The sequence below is a fragment of the Gossypium hirsutum genome, chromosome A07 (assembly GCF_007990345.1).
Source record: "Gossypium hirsutum isolate 1008001.06 chromosome A07, Gossypium_hirsutum_v2.1, whole genome shotgun sequence".
Taxonomy (NCBI): domain Eukaryota; kingdom Viridiplantae; phylum Streptophyta; class Magnoliopsida; order Malvales; family Malvaceae; genus Gossypium; species Gossypium hirsutum.
In genome coordinates this window covers 95,151,230-95,176,861 of record NC_053430.1, presented here as the reverse complement: position 1 = coordinate 95,176,861, position 25,632 = coordinate 95,151,230, and the positions used below count along the sequence as shown (strand labels likewise).

The following is a 25,632-nucleotide window of genomic DNA, read 5'->3' as shown; positions in this document are numbered from 1 at the left end:
TTTTAAACATAGGTGACTAAAATATAACTTGACATAAAAAAAACTATTTTAGAATTTATCCTTAAATTTAATTTAATTTCATTGCATTGCTGTAGACAGCCCAACAGACAGGAGCTGAAAAGGAGCCCACAAAATCCTAGAGATAAGTTGACAAACAAGTCCGAGCATCATCTCGGTCGCAAACTCATCATACTAAATATTTTTGACTAATATCAACGGTCAATATTCCTCGTACATAACATCAACAAAATGACTGCGGTACCACCCTATCCATCGCTATCTCGCATTTCCCGCGATTCAAATCCTTTTTTCTCCGAAACTTGGAACCCCAAGGCGTATATATATAAATCTAGAATTCCAGATCAGAAAAAACATTAAATTCCAGATCAGAAAGAAAATAGTAATAAAAAAGAAAGCTGGAAAATGAAGGTAGTTGAAAAGGAAAGTCCATCTGCCCCAGCCGCAGAACGTGAACGAAGCTCTTAAACTATTTTTTTTTCCTTTCCTCTGGAAAGAGCGGCAAAATCACCGCTAGAAACCCTAGATTTTCGTATTTCTTAAACTGCTGTTCCTTGTAATTCTGGCATCGAATGGATGTCGATTTGAATCTTTGAATGGTGTTTTTCTTTTGGGAGAACGATTAATAAACTGAATAAGCGATTATCATATTCTTAACTTTCTGTTCAGAGTTCAGCGAATTCTTTTAGCAGTTTGTATTCACTCATGAAGAAGTTTCATCGTCATTGGCAGAGGATTCTAATCCTCTCTTTTCTCTCTTTCTCTGTATTCGCTCAAATCGTGTTGGTTTCGCAGAGACTTAACCCTCTCGCTTTCATTGGTAATATTCTTCGTCTATGTAGATTTTAGATTATAGGAGAACACTTATAATTTTAAGCTAAATAAGTCGCGCTTACCTTTTTTTTTTTTGTATAAAAGAAATATTGGTGTGTTTCATTTTTGGCCTTCTGTGATTTTTATTTAATTTAACTGTCGGGATGTTGACTGTTCCTGTTTTCTTTGCATTTATGATTCTGTCACGGCAGGGCGGAAGGATTCTGTGGAGGATTTAGCCAGTATTGTATAGATCTCTCTTACTCGGATCTGCTGTATTTTTTTTCTTCATTTTTTTGGTAGATTTCTAACGTGTTCTTTTGCTTTATTTGATACAGAAGTATATGAAAGATGATTTAAGACTTAACGCAATAGAACAGGTAACTTTGAGATGTATGGATTTAGTGTAGTTTGCTTTGAACGTTTTTTCTTCAAGTGGTTTTGAGTTTTGACCGTATGCAATTCAATCTTTGTTGCTTTTTATTCAGGAAGCTGCCGAAGGTTTAAAAGGTCCAAAAGTAGTTGTTTTCAAAGAGAAGGATTTCAGTTCTGCAGTTAATCACGGTTCTAACCAGAATCCTGATTTCGATCAATTGGGGGATCCGCAAGATACATCAAAATTGTTAGAAGCAAATGGTTAGTAGTTCTGGGTGCTTATAGAGTCTTTTAATTGACTTCTAGGTCATAGAGCTAATGTGAGTGTGACTCTGTGTTGCTCCACTTTCTATATTCAGGAACTAATGGTAAAGGAAAAGGCGACCATCAAAATCAGCAGAATATAATACGGCTAAACTCCAGGGAAAAGGTGTGTATGTGTCTGAACATTTAACTCCAAGTATGCTGAGATGCTATACATTTGAATCCAAGTGTAGACTATAGATGGTTGCAGTAATGTATGCTTTTCAATCTCGTGAGCAAAAGCATATGTTGGTATTGAAATTATAAATGTCTTGCCAATTTTGCCAGACCATCTCCTTTTATCAATTTGTACCACAATTCCCTGTCCATTGTATTTAAATTGCTTCCTACTAAAATTAGATTGTATATTTGTTGGATTGTAATGCAAGAACTGGTGAAGCAGTGTGTTGTATCCAAAATCTGAGCCATACCAGAACACACTATGAGAATAAGAAACAGAAAAGCCCTTTTTCTACCACAAATTTAATTGGCAATATTGCCATCAAATTGAGGGTTACTGTTCTTTTTGGGTTCAGTGGGGATGTCAGCTATTTTTTCTTTTCTTTCGAAAATGGTTAGAGCTAGAGCAAGTCATGTTTGTTTCAATATATTTGTAACATATAGTTAACAATAATTTATTTGTTGCAGGAACAATACAATCAAGAAACAGGTAGCCATGATCAACATTTACGGTCCCTATCACACAAGGTAATGGATGAGAAGGTAAAGCAGATGAGAGATCAGCTCATTAGAGCAAAAGTATACTTAAATTTTGCACCGCCTGGTCGTAATAGTCACTTGGTGAAAGAGTTGCGAACACGAATCAAAGATGTTGAGCGAACAGTCGGCGAAGCCAGCATGGATTCAGAATTGCCAAGGAGGTAATAGATTTTTAAAATAATAATTTTATCACTGCAACTTATATTCAATCATAAACATGAGCTCTTGAATAGTATTAAGTGAATTAGCTTAGATTTAGGGTTGAATTTGCCTTCACTTAACTCTATATCTGAAAAACTGTTGAATTTTCAGGGCTTCACAGAAGATGAGATCTATGGAGATTTTGTTGGCCAAAGCAAGTCTAGTATTCCCTGACTGCTCTGCGATGGTCAGAAAACTTCGTGCCATGGCTTACAATGCTGAAGACCAGATTAGGGCACGGAAGAATGAAGAGTCATATCTTGTTCAACTTGCTGGAAGGACTACCCCTAAGGGCCTTCACTGCCTCTCTATGCAGCTGACAGCAGAATATTTTTCCCTTCAACCCGAGGAAAGGGAGTTCCCTAACCAAAAAAATTTGAATGATCCGGACCTTTATCACTATGCAGTATTTTCTGACAATATTCTGGCTTGTGCAGTGGTTATTAATTCCACAATTTCATCTGCAAAGGTTAGCCTTCGGTGATTTTCAATAAATTTCAATCCCTGCTTTTTTTATTATGTTAAACATAGTTGTTTATAGAGTATTTATCATTCTAAACAATCACATAACAAAATTGTGTGTGATAATTATGCTAGGATGCTCTGAAGGTTGTGGTTTTACATTGCTGGACAATAATTGAAACACTTGAAATTTATAATGAATAGTAATGGATTGAGCTTTCCCAAATTCTCCATGGAGTTCTTTCACATTTCCTATATACCAAAGCTTATCCCTAACCTGCCATTAGATTAATTTCCCCCTTAAAAAGAAAATACTCTTCTGTCATTACTCCCCTTACTTTGATGAGTTAACTATAGCTAGCTCAGGATGGACCTCTGATTACCTGTTGTGGATGTAATATACCCTGGTAACTAATACTTGGTTATGCAGGAGCCAGAGAAAATTGTTTTTCATGTGGTGACCAATTACCTCAACCTCCCAGCAATGTCAATGTGGTTTTTATTAAATCCTCCTGGCAAAGCTACAATTCATATTCAGAGTATAGAAAGTTTTGATTGGTTGTCAACCAAGTATAATTCAACATTGAAGGAACAAAAGTCGTATGATCCAAGATATAGTTCAGCCCTTAATCATCTGCGGTTCTATCTGCCAGACGTATTTCCAGCACTGAATAAGATTGTGCTCTTAGATCATGATGTGGTAGTGCAAAGAGATTTAACTGGAATTTGGAGTGTTGACATGAAGGGGAAAGTAAATGCAGCTGTGGAGACTTGTCTGGAAAGTGAAGCTTCATTTCGTACAATGCGCATGTTTTTGAACTTTTCGGACCCGTTTTTGGCAAAGAAGTTTAATGCACATGCTTGCACATGGGCATTTGGTATGAATTTGTTTGATCTCCATCAATGGAGAAGAAAAAAATTAACCATGCTTTACAGAAATTACCTGCAACTGGTATGGGGCTAGCACTTCCTTTGAATTTGCTTTTGCTTACTGCTAATATGATATGCTTGTAAATTTCAAGATAGGTCATCTTTCTTACCCCCTTTTCCTCTTTATTCCCTAGAGAGTTCTATATCTGTCTAAGCTTTGTCGTACGATGACCTGTGAATGATGAACACTGACAAGCAAAGACCTTTTATGGGTTGGAATTGATTCATACCTAAACATCAGTGTCATCTAGTTTATACATTCATATTAGTTTCTTCAAAGTATTTTGCACGCTGCATATCTGCTCCTAACATGATTTAAAGGTGTATTTATATTCAATTCAATTCAAAGCTGGTATTATTTTGAATTCTTTTCATTTTTAAATAATAATTGTGTTTTATTATCCAACTTGTTTGTTTGGTGTTTGATGACAGGGACTTAAGAGGCCATTGTGGAAGGCAGGAAGCTTGCCCTTAGGTTGGATTACTTTCTACAACCAGACTGTGGCTTTAGAAAGGAGATGGCATGCGCTAGGGCTTGGCTATCACTCAGGTCTTCGGCGTGCTGAAATCGAATGGGCAGCAGTTATACACTATGATGGAGTCATGAAACCCTGGTTGGAAATAGGAATTGCTAAATATAAAGGCTATTGGAGCAAACATATGCAGTATGACCACCCTTACTTACAGCAGTGCAATATCCATGAATAATTGATATGATCACGGCATAGAAGTGGAATTATTTGATTCATTGATGTAATTTTTTAACCCAATTTTTACCCCCCAGAATAGTTCAGGCGGGTAACATTTCAGGGGTTTAGTCTTATTTGTGGCAATGACCAAAGGTAATAAGTTTCTGTAGGGATGCTGCATTGCAGGTATACCTTTGTACAATTGTTATAATCACAATTCCACTAGGTTCTATCACGGATTCTTGAAATGAAAGAGGAAGCAAATAAATTATTATTATTATTATGGAGATATTATAAAGCTATTGAAAATATGAAAATAATTTAAGTTGGGTCAGGGACCATTAACTTTGTTGTCCCTCCTGGATCAATCTTTGTTTTATAAGAAGGATGACGTGACACGTGGATGGAACTGGTTGGGCAAATGTGGATAGGGGATATCAAAACGAAGGGTTATGCTATCTCTGAGTCTGGTCTGATTCTGGACCAACGGTATTAATCATTGTAAATTCTGTTTTCAAAGTATATGAAATAAACAAACGGGTAACCCTTTGGATCCAACTCGGCTTTGTTGCAAAAAATCAATCTGTCATGGCAACCATCTCGGCTACCACCACCCCTGCAGCTCTTGTTCACAAGACATTGCCCAGGATTGCATCCCCAGTCCCCATTGGTAAGTATTTTATTGGGTTCTTTTTCAAGGGTGGTCAATGGGCATTTTCACCTCAAACTGCATATTGAACTTGCAGGGTTGCCAACAATGGGAAAGAGGGGGAAGGTGATGATGATGTGTAGCATGGAGAAGAAGAGTGAGAATGGGTCAAACATGGGGATGAGTGCATCATTGCTGGCAGCAGCCTGTGCAGCAACCATGTCAAGCCCAGCCATTGCTCTGGTGGACGAGAGAATGTCCACTGAAGGAACAGGACTTCCCTTTGGTTTGAGCAACAACCTCCTCGGGTGGATCCTGTTTGGTGTGTTCGGCCTGATCTGGGCTCTTTACTTCATCTATACTGCCTCCCTGGAAGAGGATGAGGAGTCTGGGTTGTCCCTCTAAAACCCAAACCTTATTTCCTTCCTTTGTTCTTCATTGCAAATATCATGTATGAATCAAATGAATGGAGTATGGCTTTCCTATATTGTAGCAAAACTATTTTTTTTCCCCTCTGCATGTAGTACAATGTGGGCTCTTCTATAAATTTTGATTTTGTTTATCTCCGTTGTTTCTCGATTGATGTATCAATCGACTCAATATGAACATGGATATAAGATTAAGAGGAAATAACAGGGAATATGAAGGGGGCTCTACCTCTGCCTCTGCCTCTGCCTCTGCCTCTGCCCTGTCTATGCTTCCTTGGCAATCTGCACTGTATTTCATCCTTTACGAATGGCTACTCAATCAATTTCTTCAGGCATAACAGGGAATTTAGAAATTGTAAATACCTGTGAAAATTTTTGGTATCAAAAGCAATTTGAAACCATAATCAATGCTAAATTATCAAAAGCAATTTGGGTAAGTTCATCAGCAATTATTGAATGATTAAGACAAAAATTAACCTTAAATCATTGCTTACAAGTCTGAAATTATCCGATGGTTAGGATAGATTTAACTCAATCATTGCATGTAATATTAGATTTAGTATGGTGAAATTCTTTTTTGGGTAAAGTCTTGCAAATGTACGGATGTAGGATAGGTTTAAATCGTGTTAACAACTTTCTATATTTAATCTTTTGTTCTTTTCATGTTTGTGTATAATTTGGTGTACGCAATTTTTTTAACACAACTCACTATTAGACTTTGAACTTTTTATTGGTATCATAGCCACACACCTAAAGTATTTGGTGATATCCTAGGTCTGATAATTGTGTAATATAAACTATAAAGGAAGACAATTCAACTATACATCCACCATTTTTGGATGAATTTAATTAGGAAAATATATAAGTATGTTAAAAATTAAACCCAAATCAATCATAAGAATTAAAATTTAAATTTTAAAAAAAAAATTTAAATTCTTAAAATATTCGTGAAATTGAGTTTATTGATTAATTTTTCATTAAAAAAAAAAAAAACCCTAAAAAGCCTAAACAAAAGGACATTTCTCATAAGCCTCTCAACTCAAAGCGCTGCGTTTCTTACCAAAACCAGAACCCATCGCCGACACCGAAAAAGACGCCTACGGCCCGACCCCATTCACCTTCTAAAACCCAATTCGACGCCGTTGCTTTGCTTTCTCCCATTGCCTTATCTCTGTCTGTTGCTTTCTCTGGCTTTGCTAATCTGTCCAATATTGACATTGGCTGATGCCTGAACTGAAACCTTTTAGGAAATTTGGAAGTTGGTAAGCTCTTTTATTTGAAAATTACAAGGTTAATATATGAACTAATTTAGCTTTGAATCTTTAGTCTTTGGGTTAAAACGAAAATTTGTTGGAGAGATGTGAGAATAAGAAATGTAAAAAAGAAGTCTTATTTAATTTCTGAGGGATGTAATTTTGTATTTAATCAAATTAGGTGTAATCTGGATTGTTGATATCTGCTTGTTTGTATTTGTTTTGTTAATAGCAGTTTGTAATTTGGTTATCCCTAGACCCAAGCTTCAATTTTACAATAGACTAGGAAACTAAATAATGTAAGTTTTGAAACCCTAAACTTGAAGTTGATTTCTACTTGAGTCATAATATTTCAAGTTTTATTTGCTTTTCTGTTTTCTGTCCTGTTGGTTGTTATTGTGTCTCATCTACACTCTTTCTCTGTTTACTTGAGAAGGAGAATTTTCTTAAAAGCTATCGGTTTATCGGAAATGGTGGACCATTATCCGTTACATTGTTCTTTGCAGCCCACTGCTATTGATGTGAAATTTGTTCATACCACTTTTTAGGTCTCAAGTGGTATCAAATGGCACCGCTACCTCAAAATAGCGGCCGCGGCACCACTAGGTTTCATTGTTTTTCCCTTTTCTTAAACAGAACTCTTGGGTTCTTGCAATCCCATTTATGTTTTCAGTTTATTGCCCATCACAGGTTTGGGATAATGCCTCAATCTAGTATTCACTTACTGACAGTTTTTCTTTTGATTATAAGATTCTTGAAACTTTAAAACATTGAAGACAGCAAAAGAAAATGTTCTATCTAAGCTTAATCGAGCACACTTTGCGGTTACCACCTCATCTTCTTCACCTTCCTGTTGATGAGGCTATTAAGTCAGAGTTGGAAACCCTTTTCTTAGATAAGGTTTGTACTTTGTAGTACTATATCTTCCAACATATTCATTGTTTCAATGGTTCTTTTCACCCCCTAAAGTATATTTGTTGAACTATGTTTTGATGATGATTAATGAATATTTGTTAATTATAATATAGGTTATTGCAAAATTAGGACTCTGTATTTCAGTATATGATATCAGGTCAATTAAAGGTGGCTTTATCTTTCCCGGGGATGGTGCTTCTACTTATACGGTATTGCTTTCCATTTTCCCCTTCTTTTCCCTCCCTTTTATGCATGTTAAATTACTTTATGTGGGACATATTGGTTCATATTATTGCTTGTCTGAAGTCTCAGAAGTTTGACAAATCTTTTTTCTCTTTCCTGTTGTGGCAGGTTGAGTTCAGATTGATTGTGTTTCGTCCATTTATTGGTGAGATTATTGTTGCCAAACTTAAAGAATCTGATGCTAGCGGCTTGCGCTGTAAGTCTGGAAGAATATTTTTCTACTTATATGGTTTTGGTTGTTTGGTGTAGACGAATCCAAGTCCGTGTTTCTTTTCCCTTTTGAATAACTATTGTCCTTTATCATCTTTATGTTGGTGTCTACAATAACCTTCTGGTTTAAAGATAACATAATAACCATAATTTGGTTTAGGCATTAAATAAGCCTGATTACGATAGTCTATTCCCTAACGAGTGCCTAGTTCAGCGCAATACGAGCTGTTGAGAAGACATTTCATGTAGAAAAGAAATTTGCTGGTGGTGTGTGGAGCTCACCTTTTTTTCCCATCAATGAATTGGAACTCAGTCTATAAGCTTAGGTAAAACGTGAAAAGGAATAAAATAAGCGATACTTCCAATCCTTTCTAACACTTCAAGTTTTGATAGTAACAAATTCTAAGTAGAGGCCAGGAGGAGAGTTAGATTCTTCGACAGTTCTATTATTTGGCCACTAATTGCTGGTTTGCCAGACGGATTCCACTAATTTACTTGACATAACCTTGAGCTTTGTCATATTACATGACATCTTTTCTTGTTATTGCGATCAAAGCTAAAATGACCAGACATAGGTGGTCTATTCTTTGGGCCAATTATAGTCTCATCAACCCTTTCCTTGTCAAATACCATTTGTGAAATATCTACGTGGTTCTGTAATTTGCAGTGTCACTTGGATTTTTTGATGACATTTACATACCTGTCCACCTTTTGCCGACCCCGTCCCGCTTTGAAGCTATCCCTAATACTAGGTAAGAACTAGTTTATTGTTTATTCATCTCTGATATAACCAGAGCTAGAACTCACAAGTTCCACTCTTAATTTTCCTTGCTTATTTATTATTCACTCTATGTCGGTACGTTTACTAATGTGTTGATTACCATTTTGAGGATTGCAGAAATCAAGGCAGATGGATATGGGACTTCGGAGATGCAGAAGAAGCACAGTCCGAAGAACCACGATTTGTTATTGATGGGTCAGATCCGGTATGTCTTGTGATATTGTTGCAAAAGTTTCCATAAATTCTGTTGTATACCTTTAGTGACTTCAGCTGTTGTTAATCACAGATTAAATTTCGAGTTGATAGTGTTATTTATCCTTCGATTCCCCTTGAACAACCAGAGAATTCGAAACCATTTGCCCCGATGGTGATTACTGTAAGTTCATCTTTCAATTGTTTCATCCGAAATCTATGAAAACCAACTTTGCACGTAACACAAGATGGAAAGACAATTATTGTCATGTGTAACAAGGATCATGTCTTCTTTTCCTAAAAGAACCAAATGTTGAGTTGTATGCTTGATTTCTTCAACATTTGTTTCATTGCAGGGAACAATAAACTACGATGGTTTGGGGCCGGTTTCGTGGTGGGAGGAAGCTGAAATGATTCAGGAGGATGAATAGGCTCGCTAACATTTAGTCCTAGTCGTTTATAGTTCTCAACACAAGGCTTGACAAATATTTTTTCACCTGTGGGTGTTTATATCATGCTTCTCCCTAACTACCAGAGTACATGAGCTCCATTTGCTTGGAGATTAATCCACTCAACCGTAACCAGCTAACAAAAATGCTTAAAGTCGAGGATCCAAGTTGTAGTCTATTGGTTGACTGTTTACTTTTCTTAAAAATAGTTTGTGTTCGAATCTATCAACGTATCAAAAAAAAAAATTGTTAACACAATTTTTGTTGTTACATCTTTTATCTTTCTATCTTCACACCTCTTTTCCTAATATGTTAAGATTGGTGGGTGAGATTTTTAATTTTAATTTATTTAATTATAAAAGATTAAATAAGAACATATAATTGTTCTTTTAATTTTGTTTCTTAAATTAAAAATATTAAATAATTATATACTACATGGATAATTATCTTATAAATTACTATCTTAAAGATGAAATAAAATTAGATAGGTTATATAAACAACTAAATACAGTCCCTATTAGATTAATTTTGAAGTTAAGCAGGGTTTAATTTCAGTAATTTACGTATTAAATCTTTCTAGTTTTAGGGCCCAGTAGTCTCCAGTTAAAGCGAGTTTACCCTTAGTCTTGGTGTAAATGCACTACAACCAATCCGTTTGGATGAACGGTGAAAAGGTAATTATTTGACAATAATATTCATGCTTTTATCTATAATTATCATTTTATCTAACAAATAATTTAAATTGATTATATAATTAATAAAAATATTTCTAATTAAATATCAAAAGATACATTTTAATATTTTATTACATAAATTTATAAATTCACATATTTTTAATAATTTCGTAAAAGTAAAATAAATTTAAAAATTTTTAATATATATTATTTTTAATCTAATATCTTTAATAATAATTTTCTAATTCTAACACTATAATTATATTTGAATTAAACACTAACTCTATTACTATTTATAATTTTACTATTATAGTAATTAATTTTACCATACTCTGCTGTTTTTGTCGCGACCGAAGGTGGATGTAAAAACTCAAAATACTGAAACAAAACCGGCGCGCTTTGTTACTGTTTTGGAACAGCGATGTTCGCGCTATGTTGTCTTTTCACTTTGACTTAGATGTCCTCGTTTGAGTAACAATAAGGGAGGCATTTATTTTGAACCCTCTTTTGGTATTTATGAATGTATAAAAAATTTCTTTATAAAAAAATTTATAAAAAAATTGCATAAAATTTAACACTTGAATAAAATAAATATTGCATACTGTATTTTAATTCAGCGAAATTTGAAAAAAAAATATTGTTAGAAAATTTGTAATATTTACTCCCTAGATTGTTAGCAGCGAATGAAATAAATCACCTTACGTCTATTTTAGTTATGATATTTATTATTATTGACTCATAAATTGAATAAGTTTAAATTGAATTTTATATAATTCGTATATTAAGTTCATAGATTAAACTCGTATGATGTTAAGTGTCAATAAGAAAAATTATACATGTGATTATATAAACATACGTTAAGTCTAAAAGTATTATATGTATTAGCATGTATGGTAATAATGTAACAAATTTACTGTTGGTAAATGAATTTGTCCAATTTACCGCATAGAGGCAGCCAGATACTGAAATATTTTCCAATTCCATTAGTATAATTTTTTTTTTGGCTCATAATTCCATAAATATCGTTAAATTAAATAAAAGAAAAAAAACGGCGTTTTAATTTAATTTAATTTTATTGTTTAACGTCTTCCACATTGCCAGTGTCACCTACAAAGATAGAGGGTAAAACAGTAAATAAACATCGTAAACTAGGCACTGGCGACGCTCCTCCCTCGTAATAATAATATTATTATAATTTTCCATTACAGGTTTCGAAAACAGGCGCCAAAAGTAGCCATTTCTCCCGCCCCTCGCCGTTGCCTTTTTTTTTCATCTTTCTTTCCTCTCTAATCTCCCACCTAAATCCCTCCCCGTCTCACTTCAATCTTTCTCTTTTTTTTTGTATTTCCTTCTTCGTTTCCGTTTGTCGACGGCGATGCACCACCACCCACAGCCTCACATTTCTACGCCAGCATCCGCTTCCTTTGCTGCCACTGCGGCGTTTGACTTCAAACCGGCCAAGCGTCGCGGAAGTTACAATTGTGGCAGATGTGGTCTTCCTAAGAAAGGCCATGTTTGCCATCTCAACAGTAGCACCAACCCTACTTCGATTTCTACTCCTACCTCATCTCCATCTGCCGTTACCGTCGAAAATTCCTCCTCCGCCTCCCGTCCACCTCACGCTCCACCCATACGCCAGTCTTACACGCATCTCCGACGTGCGCTTTCCTTTGACGACATCGAAACCCGCGCTGACTCGACGGAACGCGATTTAGATGATTCTGATTCTCCCTACCCGGGTACGGATCTTGATCCGGATAATGAGATGGTCTCCGGTGGGTTACCGGCTGGGTGTTTGTGGGAGGTCTTGAGAAGATTGCCGCCGGCGGGTCTTTTGGCGGCGGCGAGTGTGTGTAAAGGTTGGAGGGAAACGACGAAGAGGTTGTGGAGGGCGGCGGAGGAGTTGAGACTTATGGTCCCACCTAGGGGTCAGCTCAGGTTCATCGGATCGGTTTTAAAGAAATGCCCGAGCCTCGTTAGGCTTTCTCTAAAGATGGAAAGGTTCGGCCTAAGCCAACGTTAGACGGATCTAGGATATTATTGGTTGGATCGGTTGATACCAATGAAGATCGAGATAAAATCATAAAATGATAGTTGATTTGGTTACGATTTAACAATACATAATCAGTATAATGAAGGAGAAATTGATCTATAATGAAAACGCCTTGAAGCTAAAGAGCTAAAACCAATGCAATATTTAATAAGAGCTTAGATTAACTTTTGAACAAAAAATTTTGATTGGAAAATTTTTATTCACTTGGAGAGATGTATCCCAACAATTTGTTTCATTGTAAGGAACAGTAAAAATGGTTTTCTGTTTGCATAATTTTGGGGATCTGTAGGGAGGGGGTCAATGTTGCTTTTGGACTTTTGTTGACCCTTTGTTTTTACTCATTATTTTTCTTGTTTGGGTTTTACAGTGATGTGGATGCAACGATGCTGGCCTGCATTGCGTTTTCTTGCCCTAATTTGGAGTCTATGGAGATTTCTACATCTAATACGGCTGTCAATCGGATCACGGGGTATCATTTATCTTCTCCCTCCTTTTTCTTGTAATTTATCTTTAGGTCTTTATTAAAATAGTATATCTAGTTGCTCAGTTAATGAACTTTGCTACTCTTGTTGTTGCTTGATTATCAGGGCTCTGAAATGGCTTAGATCTAGCTATGTGGTTGAATTTATCAGTTGAGTGGTTAAAGTTGGGGTGAAATGCATAGAAATATCTAGTTGAGTGGTCTCGGTCAATCCTTTTTCTTTCTTTTATTTTCGTGACCCAACTCATGTTTGTAAATATTTATCTGCTCTTTATTGGTCTAGAACACTGTCTATTCACACTATGCTAAAATTTCTGTTTATGATTGAATCCGATATAATATTTTTGTTTGTTTTGGATTTCAAACTGTTTAATGGTTAATGTTTTTGTCATATTTTGTTCCGTGTCTTGATTATGTGTAATTGCAATTTAAGTTGGCTTAAGTTAATAAATGGTAGATCAAGTGATTCTGATTAACTTTTAATTAATGTTTCATGTATAGGGATGAATTGGGTCGTTTTGTTGCTGATAAACGCTGTCTCACGAGTCTTAAGATGGAAGGATGTTCTAATTTGGGGGGCTTTGTCCTCTCTTCATCAAGTCTATCTACACTCTGGCTCTCTGATCTTTATTCTCTTTCCAAGATGGTAGCTTTTTCATCAAGTCCTTTTTTGTTTTTCCAAGTTTATAACTTTTTTGGGGCATGTTAGTGAATTTGTGTTTATATGTGCCTTGTATTGTAGGTTTTTAACTGTCCCAATTTGAAAGAGGTATCCTTAGAATTTTCTCGCCAAGAAAATGATACTACCGATCTTACAACCATGGTTGATGCAATGGGTAGAAGTTGCCCAAGGTTGCAAAACATACACATTGCATCAGTTCGACTTTCACATGCTGTAGTGCTTTCTCTTACAGCTGCTAATTTGAGGTTTGTTGAACCTTTTATTCCACACGTTCATTTTTAATCATGTATCACATAAGAACCTATAGACTTTGCTTTGCTTTATCAGGAGTCATAGCATTTAATGGACTAGTTTTGTTCAGTTTTCCAGCAAATGGCATACTTTGTTTCACAGATTTCTGCATTTGGTGGATAACTAGTCACTAGTTTACTGATTGTTGTCTATATTATTCAGGGGCTTGCGGATGCTTTCGCTTGTTCTTGGCTCAGAAATCACAGATGCATCTGTTGCTGCTATTGCTTCAAGTTATTCAAAATTAGAATTGCTTGATCTCAGTGGGTATGTTTTCCTCCAGCTTTAAATGGTTAATCCATTTATCTGGGCTGGTTCCAAGAGGTACCTTTTTATCAATTAAACATATGTCCTGATGCTTGCTGCTTCGTCTCAGGTCTAGCATCAGTGATAGTGGCATTGGAATGATCTGCAATGTGTTACCAAACACACTGTCAAGACTCCTCCTTGCTCTTTGTCCTAACATAACTTCAAGTAATTTTCTTGTCCAAGATTCACACCTATATCTCCGGCATAGCCGTATTTAGCATGTGAATGTCCTATTTTTTCCCTAAATCTATTCATTGATGCGTTTCTCCGATTTTATCAGGTGGAATTCAGTTTGCCACAGCTCAACTACCTCTTCTTGAACTTATGGATTGCGGGATGACCGTATGTGATCCTGATTCCCAGAATTCACCTTGTGATGAAAGTGGTGATAATGAACTTCCAAATGCATTGAACAATAAACTGCACCTTATGTACCAGAAGCTTATTATTAAACACAGCCGACTAAAAAACTCAGCTTGTGGGGTTGTTCTGGCTTAGATGTGAGATCTTTTGTCCTTAATCTCGACTATGTTGCCAATTTCTTCTTAATACCCTATGCGGTTCTTATTTCGGAATCTAAATGCAGGCTTTATGTTTGAGCTGTCCCGAACTCAATGACCTAAATCTCAACTCCTGTAAAAACTTGCATCCAGGTATCGATCTGCTAGTTTGGCCAGTCGAGTATACTCATTTTTTTATGATTTAAGATCTCATAAACTCTGTTTTCATAGAGAGATTGCTCCTTCAATGCCCAAGTTTACAAAATGTGCATGCGTCGGGATGTCAGGAGCCGTTAATTGGAGCCATCAAAAGCCAGGTAAAAAAACAATAATTTCTTTGAGCTCCATTTTCCACTTGTTATCTCAAGTCTTCAAACTGCAAATGCCATCTCTAATCACATCCTTTTATTAGTCAAATTTCGCCATTATTTAGTCTTTTGCAAATGTTGGTAATGCTAGGTTAGTGATAGCATGGCATCTTTGGAAAACCAATTTCAATGTAAACGATTGGCTGATGGCTCCAAGAGGGTTCGTGCACCAGATTGCCTGAGTCAAGAGGTAATAGTTTGATCAATAGCAGAAATTGGTTTGAGGAATTGGACTCTGTTATTAACAAATGCTTTCTTTCATTACATTGTTGTTGCATCTTCCACATTCACATTCCCATTCCCAGACCTATTTGATATGCTTTGATGAATGTGAAAAGTCACATTTGACGTATAAATGAAAATTGCTCAGCTAAGTTGAATGCTTGTGAAAAGTGGAAGAAACTACCATGATAGTTATGCCGAATAGAGAAATATAAAAATTGAATCAGCTAATATGAAGTAATGTTGGTTACTTTGCAGGCAAGTGATGATAAAAAACGAAGAAAGGTTGCGGAACAACAATGTAAGGTGCTTGTGGACTAAAATCCTTTTTCTTTTGTAACCTCTACTTTGCACAGCTTTTCTTTGAAAAGAATAAATAAAAAAAATTATTGTGCACAATTGTTATCTGTTATCATATTTCCTAGGTCATAGACCTAAACATTGAACAGATAGTTGCTACTTCTCAAATAAATTATGTATGTCCTTTTTTAAGGACTTGGTATTTCTCTCATCAAAAAGGAAAAAAAAGGAAAGTTGAAAATTTACCAATTTTTTGTTCGAAATTATCAATGGTCTCCAATAGATTGTTCCTTCCTATACTGATACATCTACATCTAGGGTGTAAATGAGAGGTATTCATAAGTTATTTAAGTTTGATCTTCTAATTGATGAGAGCACTGTAGCTTGGATCGAGAGTTAAAAGTTGTAAAGAAAAGAATGTTTCTTGGCAGCAAAGTAATCTGAAATTTTGACAAGAGAAATTGGTACAAACAGCAACGGGCAACAAGATCAACAAAGAAAAGATCTAAAGATTGAAGAAACTTAGAATCCAATTTTGGTTCAGTCGGGTATGAGTTGATCTTGAAGGAATTAAAGGTCTCTTGCATGTGAAAAATGTTTGAAATTTTCTAGATTTGAATTTAACAAAGAGATTAAATGATTTCCAATAGAGAATTTAAAACTAGTGTTCGGGTGATTTCTTGAGGCATAAGGATGGATTCTTGGTGGATTTATTGGTTCTTGATCATATTTGAAAATAAACAACACAAGCAAGTAGAAACAACTGCAAGAAACAATCAGACATAAGAGAATAAATCAAGAAGAGGACTCGGTTGAAGGGGAGATTAGATTGCAAACAACAAAAGTGTCTTGATCCCCAAGAAGCATGAACAGAACTTGATTTGCATGTTTCCTGATTTGAAAAAAGCTAACTAGCAAGTTAAACAACAAAGATGATGAAAACCGAAAGGAAAAGGAAGGAAAGACTCAACTGGTTAAGTGGTTTGAGGTTTTTTGGAAACTAAGAATGTTGGAATCGACTTGAAGGAATTAGAACTTGGAAACTTGAAAATCAACAAATAAATTGATACAATTGGAGCACAGAAATCAAAGAGTAGAGTAGAGAAGAGAGAAACAAAGAATGGAAGAGAAAGAGAGGAATGAGAATTTCGTTCGATAACAAAATTGGTTAATTGCTTCCTCACTGTTTCTCTGCTAAAAAGAACCAAAGAAGATGTTATAGGGAAAATTGAAATTCGATTATGGCTGTTTCAATGATAGCTGGAACTTTAACGTACCGTTTCAATAAACGACAAATCATAACAAGAAAGTTTTTTAAGAAAATTCAATATGCTAATTCAGGGACCAATTTGTAAAGAGTACAAAACTATGAGATTAAATAATAAATAACTAATGGTGGTTAGTTGATTTCAATGTGGTTTGCCATTCTTCGAATGAGGGACTTAAATCTTAAATTACTAAGTGGTTCAATTTTATCTTTCGATCTCAATTTTACCAACTTAGACAAATTAATCTGGTTTGCCTCTTAACCTCATCGGCTAATCCAGGACTAATGAATTGGTTCACAAAAATATTATCTCTCGGTCTCACTTGTCTAGATATTCCCTTAGTGGCGTCAATTCCTAATTTTTTTATGTCTATTCAACTTAGTCCAATTTATTATGATTTAGTCCCTTGTCCAAAAAATCAACTTATTCACACCTTTATCAACCAACCCCCTTTAGGTTTTAACTACTCATGCTAAAAATAAAGCTAATGAACATGGAAATAAAAAGTAAATAAGCTATTAAAGTAAAGCTTAAGAAAAATATAAAAGTTTGAATTTTTATGTAAGAAAACTTAAAGAACATGAAACTAAAGACATTCAACAAGAAAATCTAAAGCAATAAACATAAAAGGAACAAACTTTAACTGATTTAAAGTAAAAGAAACTAAAATACATTAAACTAAAACTAGAAATGTCTTACAACCAAGGTACAGGGATTGAAAGTGCAAAGAAACCTAAGCTATAGTGATAACTAACTTAACGAACATTGAGAACAATAAGGAAGTGCAAAAAAATAAAGTTTGAAACTAAGAAAGGAGAAGAGAAAATAAAAATCTTAAAAAAGTCGCATAAAAACTAAGAAAAAAACTAAAGAAACTAAAGCTAAAAACTAAACTAATGTGTGTCTCCTCTCTCCTCAACCAAAATTTATTGTTTTAGGTTGATGGTTGATGAAATTTCGTTGCATATGTCCAATCAGTTTCACTACTAGCTCGTTAAAGGCAAAAATGAATAGAAATGGATAAATATAAAATATTTGGAAATGATTAAGGTTTTCTCCAAAATGAAAATGACCCGAAAAATGAATTTATATTTTTTGAAATAAATGAAGTTTGAAAATGGAAATAAACCATTTGGTCATAGTGAACTGTTGATGCAAAAATATTAAATATATTTTCTCATAGATTCTTTTACGGTAAAGTCATCATGATTTTAACAAAATTAGAATTTGATTGAGAACATTATTTAATTGGAAATATATTGAAGTTTATTTTTGGAAAATAGAAAAACAAATATTTGGTTGGATCAGATTATAAAATATTGGGTTAAAAGTCTGGAAAATATTTGTAATTGGACCCAATATGGAAGAGGCCCAAAAGCCCCTTATGTAATAAGGGGGGACGACAAACCCTAGTATAATTAATTAAGTTTGTCACCCCCCACATCCTAGTTGAACTAGGATTTTGTTTTTCTAGTTGAAATAAACTTCTCTAATTCAACAAGGTTCTACATTCTCTCATTATAAATAGATGGCACTGGTAGGGCTATTTACACAACTTTCAGATATTGTTATTCTACCTAAGAATAGATAGGCTTTTATTCTCTAAGAATTAAATATATTTTCTCGAATAACGCTTCTATTGGTTTCTATTTTGAATAGAGAATTTTCGTTTTCACCAAAAAAAAAATTATTTCTAGTTTCTATGTTTGATTTGTTTTGTTCAAGCCTACATTCGAAACAAGTCATGGTAGGAGAATAGCGGAGAAGATCATTTGGTTGAAAGTCGAGAACAAGGATCCTTCTATCCACAAACACAAGTACGATTTCGATCTAGGGTTTATTGCTATAAATATCACAAATTGGGTCAGTTTTTGAATTTTTTATTTTTTGTCGTGCAAGAAAATTGTTTTCGAATCAAATTTTTTCCAACATTAATAGTTACCATGAGATAAAATAGAACCATATTGGGAGAACGGATTTACTCCAAAGAGATTAAAGATGTCTTATGAGGGTAACACACTTATGACAAGGTTAATGGCCGAGCACTGATCGAGATACTTTCGTAATGATATGTCATTAGGGAAAGCTCAGTCACAATACTATAGTGGAATGACTTCATGACTAAATGAGTTTATAATTAATAGGCGAAAAGCTGGAAATTAATTATAAATCAATTGAGCCCTAATCATATATATCCAATTGGTCCCTCCGCTAGCTTGTTGAAACCATAAATGTATTGCATGTCGAATCAAATGAACAAAACTGGATAGAAATGGTAAAGTTTGAGAAATGGGAAACATTCGGAAATAAATGTGGCTTTCTCACTAAATGGAAATGACCTGAAAATTAATTTATAGGTTTTTAAATTATTATTAATTAATTGAAGTTCGAAAATAGAATTAAATTAATTAGTCACAGTGAATTCGTTGAATGTAGAAATATTATATATATTTTCTCATAGATTCTTTTACGGTAAAGTTGTAATGATTTTAACGAAATTAGAATAAGGTTGAGAAAATTATTGAGTTGGGAAATTAATTTATTTATATAAATTAATTTTTTATTTTTATTTTAGAAAATAGAAAAACATGTATTGGGTTAGATTGAATTATAAAGTATTGAGCCGAAAGTCCAAAAAGCATTTATAATTGGACTCGATACGCGAGAGATCCAAAAGCCCTTCGTGTTAATACATGACACGACAAACCCCAGTATATTTTAATTAGGAAGCATTTATAATTGGACTAGGATTTTTTCCTATTAAAATAGATCTCCACTAATTCAACAAGGGTTTCACTTCTTCTCCTTATAAATAAATGGCACCGGTAGGGCTAAATACATAACTTTGAGATATTGTTATTCTGCCCGAAAATAGTAAGAATTTATTTTCTAAGTATAAATTTTATTTTCTAGAATAACAATTCTACCGATTTCTATTGAAGATTGATTTGATTTCCCATCAAAAGTAAAGTAAATAATTTTTTGTTGTGTTTGATTCGAATTTGTTCGAGTCCACACTCGAAACATTTCATGGTATGAGAATAACAGAGAAGGTCGTTCGATTGAAAGACAAGAACAACAAGGATCCATCTAGCCGAAAACACAGTGTGATTTCAGGTAAATTTTATTGTTATAAATATCACATCAAAATTTTAATTTTTCGTTGTGTAAGAACACTATTTTCGAATCAGATTTTTTCCAACATGTATAAGGTATGAAAATGCAAATGTGATCGCACATAGGGTATGATAGATAAATAAGAATGATTATAGGTATGATAATGCATTTATGTATAAATGATGCCCTAGTGAACTTAGTAAAAGACTATGATATGATTGACATGCCAATATGATTATACACATGCTTAATCAGGGATTAACATGTTATAATGAGTTCTAGTATTTGTTACAGATTCTTGGTTATATGTAACATAGGTTTAGCCCAGACGAGTAATCTAATATAAATTAAGCTTGTGTGAGAAACCTTAATATAAATTCTGCTTTTGTGAGTAACCTTGATATAAATTCTGCTTATGTGAGCAACATAGTTCACCCTTGTATCCAAATATGTTTTATTATAATTCCATCAGGTGATTATCTTAATTGAAATGGGAAAAGCTTGAAAATGTATTGAATATGAAATGGTATGTATTTATAACTTGCTTTGTGATATGAAATTGATTTGGTATTAAGTGATATTACTCGTGTTATACAATTATGTCTAACCTATTTGAATGATAATGTTGGTAAGTGACTAGTTAAGACATTATGTGCCAAAGATAACCAAATTGAATGCCAAATGATCGATAATTGTTATACTAATAAGTGATCAAGCTAAGCTACTATTATGTGTAAGTTGAATTGGAAATGGTAAGAAACCGTGAATTGATAATAGGATATAATATTAATAAGTTATCAAGCTAAGCTCAAATGTGCTTGAAATGGTATAATAAAATCGAGAACTTAAATTGATGAAATAATAGGTATAAATATATGCTTGTAAACGATGGTAAGAAATTAGTAAGTAGACTGTGAAATAAATAGAAATTGGTATGGTAAGTAATAAGAAATATGGTATGTTCAATCATATGAAATGGTTATATGCATGTTTCATACAGTAACGGAAGCCCTTGGTATGAATTAGTATGTGAAATGGCTATAATTTGAATTTAAATTTGAATTGAGTGTATACATTTGATTTCAGTTTGTGTTATATTTACTTGAATCATGGAAGTACTGCTGAGCGTTATTGCTTAGCGTATGGTTTGTTTTCTCCATGTGTTGGTTTAGATAATCTCAAAGCTCTGAAGTGTGATCCAACATCCATTCAGGGTTCCTCAACTTAATAAATTTTTTATAGTCCTGTTCTGTTAAATATATGACATGTACCTAAGTTGAGTCAGTTTTTGGTATAATATGAGATCATGTTCATAATTGAAGTTAGAATGGTATTTTGAGAATGGCCAAATGATTTAATCATGAATCTGAGTATTACATAAGTTTTGAAATGCTTAAAGATGTTGTTATGTTAAGATTATTTGAGTATGTTCATATGTTAAATGTTGCGAATGGTTGGATCATGAATTGAGCTTATATGTTTAATGTTAATAGTGCAAATGGTGTATGTTATTTGTACAACATATAAACAAGGTAGTTTTTTCTTAGAATTGGACTTGTTAAGAGTTTATATTGGGCTAGAAATGTGGTATGAAATTGTGAATTGGTTGTTTTAGGCAGTTGCAGGTTAATGCCATTTTGGACAATTTGCAAACTGACAGTCACGTAGCGATGTCGACCCTTTGTAGTCGCAACGAGCCTAATCAATATGTTTTGTCGTGACGAGGAACCCCTTCAAGTCGTGATGTCAACACGAAATTTTAAATTCTTTACAATTTGGTCTTAATTCGACCTCGGGTTAGTAATAGAGATTTGTAAAGTTGTGTAAGAACCAAAATTGAGTGTATATCATATCATATGTATGTGTTGTCGTATTTAAATGTATAATAAAAATAAATTGAATATATTTGATCTTAGTTGCTCTGACAACGAATGTGGTATCCTGTAGCTCGGGTTTGGCGTTCGAGTCAAGTTTGGAGCGTTACTTCTTTTGTAGAAGTGTGTAATTTCTATCTAACTACAAAGGCTTCACATCCTTTGAATGAAGAGTAGAATTCGGACCCCTTTACATAAAAGAACTCACATATTTTCTTTGAGACTATTATTGAATTTGTTGTTCAATTTGAATGGCCTTTTGAAGGGCCTTCTTTTGGTCTACATAAGTTTGGAGTTCAAGAGTATCAAAGATCTTAAAATTCAACCTATTAATAAAATGAGCCAAAGTTGTTTTTTCCTCCTCAGTTATGTTTGCTTGAATCATGAGTAATTTCATCTCATTGTAATATTCATCAATTGAGTTTGCTCATTAAACAAGATATCAGAGCTTTTTCTTATTCTCCTTGTGATAATAAGAAGCCACAAATATCTTTCGCATTACTTGTTCCATATGTCAATTGGTTTATCACGATTTAATCTTTGATTGGACAACACATGAGTCCACCAACTCAAGGTATAGTTGGAAAATTCCAAGGTTTCTAATTGCACTTTCTGTTCATCCAAACACTTGTAATAGATAAACATTTGTTCAATCTTGCTCTCTCATTCATAATATGCATTCAGATCATTTTCCCTTTTGAAGGATGAAATTGAAAGCTTGGGCTTAGCTAAAGAAGGTAGCCTATGATCACCACTATTGGAACGATCAATAAAGTCATGAATCGCCCATTTACCTCAATCTTTATGATTTTGAAGTTGTTCATTGTGATCATAAGTATCTTCGACTTATTATTGATCTTGGCATGAATCAACCAGTTCTTCCAAAATCTTTCTAATTGTAGCCATTACAATATCCCTTTGATTATCCATTTCTTTTTATTTGGCAAATAAGGCCTTGAATTTGTCATTTATTTCTATAATATCTCATCACAATTTATCTATTATACTAGCCACATTCTCCACAGTTACTTGTGGTCGCCTACTTTTATAATTGCCACCTCAATATCTTGTGCGAACCATATTAACAATTTGAATATAAAAAAACACTAACAAAGAAAATATCAAATAATAAGACCTCGTCGTTAATACTTTCAAGAAAGAAATACTCTAAGAAACAAAGAAAAGAAATAAGAATCATACACTTGTAAATTTTAATTTGTAATAAAACCTAATAATTCGTTATATTTGGTGGTGATGTTCAATAACAAAGACATGCCTAAGGCTTTAAGAAGTTAAAGAAAGCTTGACTCCAAATACAAAAGTTGTACAGATGAAGGAAATACAACTTTTATCATACCTACTAACACAAGAAACAATAAAATGTTAGAAAACAATAATGAACAATAAAAATGTTAACAAATGAAAAAATCCCAAGTCTAAGGACAAATACGACCCAAAAACTCAAAAAATGAAACACAATTTGAAATTTTCGTTAAAGGTATTCTCGATGTGCTAAAATAATTAAATTTAATATGGGGCCTCCTCAAATAATAAAAATTTGATATGGAAAGTTTGGGTATTAAATTCAAACCACATAATATGTTTTGATTTTTTTTTTGCACTGGGAAATTTTTTTCCATTGTAAAATAGTGCCAAAAGTATGATCAGTTAATTCTAGTACAACAACATACTTGGTTTTATTCTGGTAATTTGCAAGAATGGCTTTGTATCAAACTTGTAGAATTAGCATGGCAAGTGCTTGGGAGATGTGGACTGGCAATGTCTATTTCGGATAATCATTTGGCGCATTTGGAAAAATCAAAATCTCTTCATTTTTCAGGATGTGTCCTGGTATATTAGCGAAATTATCAAGGTGTCCTATAGTTGGGCAAAACAATGTCTCTTTTAAGAGGGGTACATTGACTGAGCCTCGAAGATTGATTTCAATGCCATACTTGACAGGTAATTGGGTTTGTTTGGATATTGATGGGTTAGTAAAAAATGAAACAGGTTTTGCTGTATTAGAGGGAATTGTACGAGATTGAAATAGAGGGTGGGTTATTGGCTTTAGCAAATATTTGGGGAACTGTTATGTTTTCGACGCTGAATTGTGGGGCATTTTGGATGGGTTGGTTTTCTTAATAGATCGGGGTTATGATAATGTGTTGGTTCAAACTAATAGTCTTGAGGCGACTAAGGCCATCAAGGAGAATTCTTTCGATAGTTCCAATTCTGCTTTGATCAAAAGAATTCATCAGATTTTGTCGCAATTTGGACATTGGAGTATTTGTCACATCTCTAGAGAGAATAATCAAGATGCTAATAGCGTGGTCAAATTAGTACAGAATGGAAGAAATGGTTTAAGCTTGTTTGAGGTCTCCCTATTTGCAGGGATGGTTTAGCTTATGTAGCTAGTTTGTTTACTTTTTTTTCCAAAAACAATAGGTGAAAATAATATTATTTATCCTTTCCATCGAAGTAAACAATTCAAAATTTCTAGGTAAAACAATTTTGAGGCACCCTAAAATGTAAACAACAATAGAATTCATTTTTAGCCCAAAGAGAGGAACCAAGAACTAAATTTTGAAGGAAAAGAATGTTTATGGGTATCAAAGCAATTTGAAATTTTGACAAGAGAAGAGAAATTAGTACAAACTACAATAAGCAACAAGATCAACAAAGAAAAGATCCAAAGATGGAAAAAACTTAGAATCCACGTCTAGTTTGGTCAAGTATAAATGACTCGTGAAGGAATTGAATCTTGAATGTGAAGAATGTTTAAACAGACTTGAAAATTTCCATTTTTGAATTCATCAAAGAGATCAATTGAAAATAATGGAAAACAACCAAGAAAGAATGAGGAATAAGGCTACAAATGATTTTTCAAGAGAGAACTCAAAATTAGTGTTTGAACAGTTTTTTAAGGCTTAAGGATCAATTATTGGTGGACTTAAAGGTTTTGATCAAATATGGAAATAAACAACAAAATAGACTAGAAACAAGCGCACAGAAGAATCAAACATAAGAGAATAAGCCAAAAAGAGGATTCAATTGAAAGGGAGAATAGATTGCAAACAAAAGCAATGTCTTGATCCTTAAGAAGAATGAACCCAACTTGATTTACAAGTTTCTTAACCTGGAAAAAATAGACCATAAAGTTAAGTAACAAAGATGATGAAAATCGAATGGAAAAGAAAGGAAAATAAAATAAAGACTCAATCAATTAAGTGGTTTGAAGTTTCTTGGAAGCCAATAATGTTGAAACCAACTTGAAGGAATTGGATCTTGAAAATTGGAAATTAACAAATAAATTAGCATAAGAAAAATATTTATAATTCGAAAATCAAGATTAATAAAGATTAGAAAAGATAGGAAAATGGAGAAGTACATATGGAAAAGGCGATGTCCAATAGAGTCTTTTGAAGAGAGTCTTCAACAAACACCAATAGAGGCTTTAATCAACCGCTTAAGTTTGACACTTAGTAAATTGAAGGGTGATGAACAATCACTGGCAAATCTATGAAAGATTGAGTTGAATGAAACTTCTTAAACTCACAAGAATAGAATCTTGTAAATAATAAACTTTAAGAGTATTGAACTAAAGGAAAACCAATTTGAACTTTACAAAGATGGACGACTAGCCTTATGTAGGCAAATAAATAACTTTAAGTCCTAATTCGACAACAAGTAAGAAGACTTCTAATTGAAGTTAATTTGCTTAGCCACCAAGTAACTAACATAATGAAAAAAAAAGACTAAGTATAAAAGCTACTGAAATTTGACCATTCTCGTGGTAAATAGGCATGGATAGAAAATTACAATAAATAACTAAGTCTAGCAACTATCAATCTAAATGGGCCAA

At 33.8% G+C, this 25,632-nt stretch overlaps 3 protein-coding genes and 1 pseudogene across 16 annotated transcripts; all 4 read left to right on the top strand.

Moving 5' to 3' along the window:
- Nucleotides 1–381: 381 nt before the first annotated feature.
- On the top strand, nt 382–4,788 carry LOC107955463 (probable galacturonosyltransferase 6). The gene is made up of 9 exons (XM_016891255.2): nt 382–838; nt 1,044–1,078; nt 1,170–1,211; nt 1,320–1,467; nt 1,566–1,636; nt 2,158–2,390; nt 2,542–2,899; nt 3,323–3,844; nt 4,255–4,788. The coding sequence occupies exons 1-9, from the start codon at nt 724–726 to the stop codon at nt 4,528–4,530; spliced, it is 1,800 nt and encodes a 599-aa protein (XP_016746744.2). The 5' UTR covers nt 382–723; the 3' UTR covers nt 4,531–4,788.
- Nucleotides 4,789–4,999: 211 nt separating this feature from the next.
- On the top strand, nt 5,000–5,645 carry LOC107955464 (photosystem II reaction center W protein, chloroplastic). The gene is made up of 2 exons (XM_016891256.2): nt 5,000–5,181; nt 5,258–5,645. Exons 1-2 carry the CDS (start codon nt 5,100–5,102, stop codon nt 5,563–5,565), a joined length of 390 nt encoding a protein of 129 aa, XP_016746745.2. The 5' UTR covers nt 5,000–5,099; the 3' UTR covers nt 5,566–5,645.
- A 954-nt stretch (nt 5,646–6,599) lies between these two features.
- LOC107955465 (DNA-directed RNA polymerase III subunit RPC8) lies at nt 6,600–9,889 on the top strand. Of its 14 annotated transcripts, none has more exons than XM_041116770.1 (10): nt 6,604–6,850; nt 7,077–7,140; nt 7,348–7,447; nt 7,592–7,741; nt 7,870–7,965; nt 8,108–8,195; nt 8,877–8,961; nt 9,108–9,195; nt 9,277–9,366; nt 9,539–9,889. In XM_041116770.1, the coding sequence occupies exons 4-10, from the start codon at nt 7,631–7,633 to the stop codon at nt 9,611–9,613; spliced, it is 633 nt and encodes a 210-aa protein (XP_040972704.1). In that variant the 5' UTR covers nt 6,604–6,850; nt 7,077–7,140; nt 7,348–7,447; nt 7,592–7,630; the 3' UTR covers nt 9,614–9,889. The 14 variants fall into 14 exon arrangements, with proteins under 14 accessions (XP_016746751.1, XP_040972707.1, XP_040972706.1 ...); XM_041116771.1 differs by having other exon boundaries at nt 7,074–7,140; nt 7,390–7,447; XM_016891262.2 differs by lacking the exon at nt 7,077–7,140 and having other exon boundaries at nt 6,600–6,850; nt 7,390–7,447.
- Nucleotides 9,890–11,391: 1,502 nt separating this feature from the next.
- Nucleotides 11,392–15,717, top strand: LOC107955467 (F-box/LRR-repeat protein 17-like; annotated as a pseudogene).
- The last annotated feature ends 9,915 nt before the right edge of the window (nt 15,718–25,632 follow it).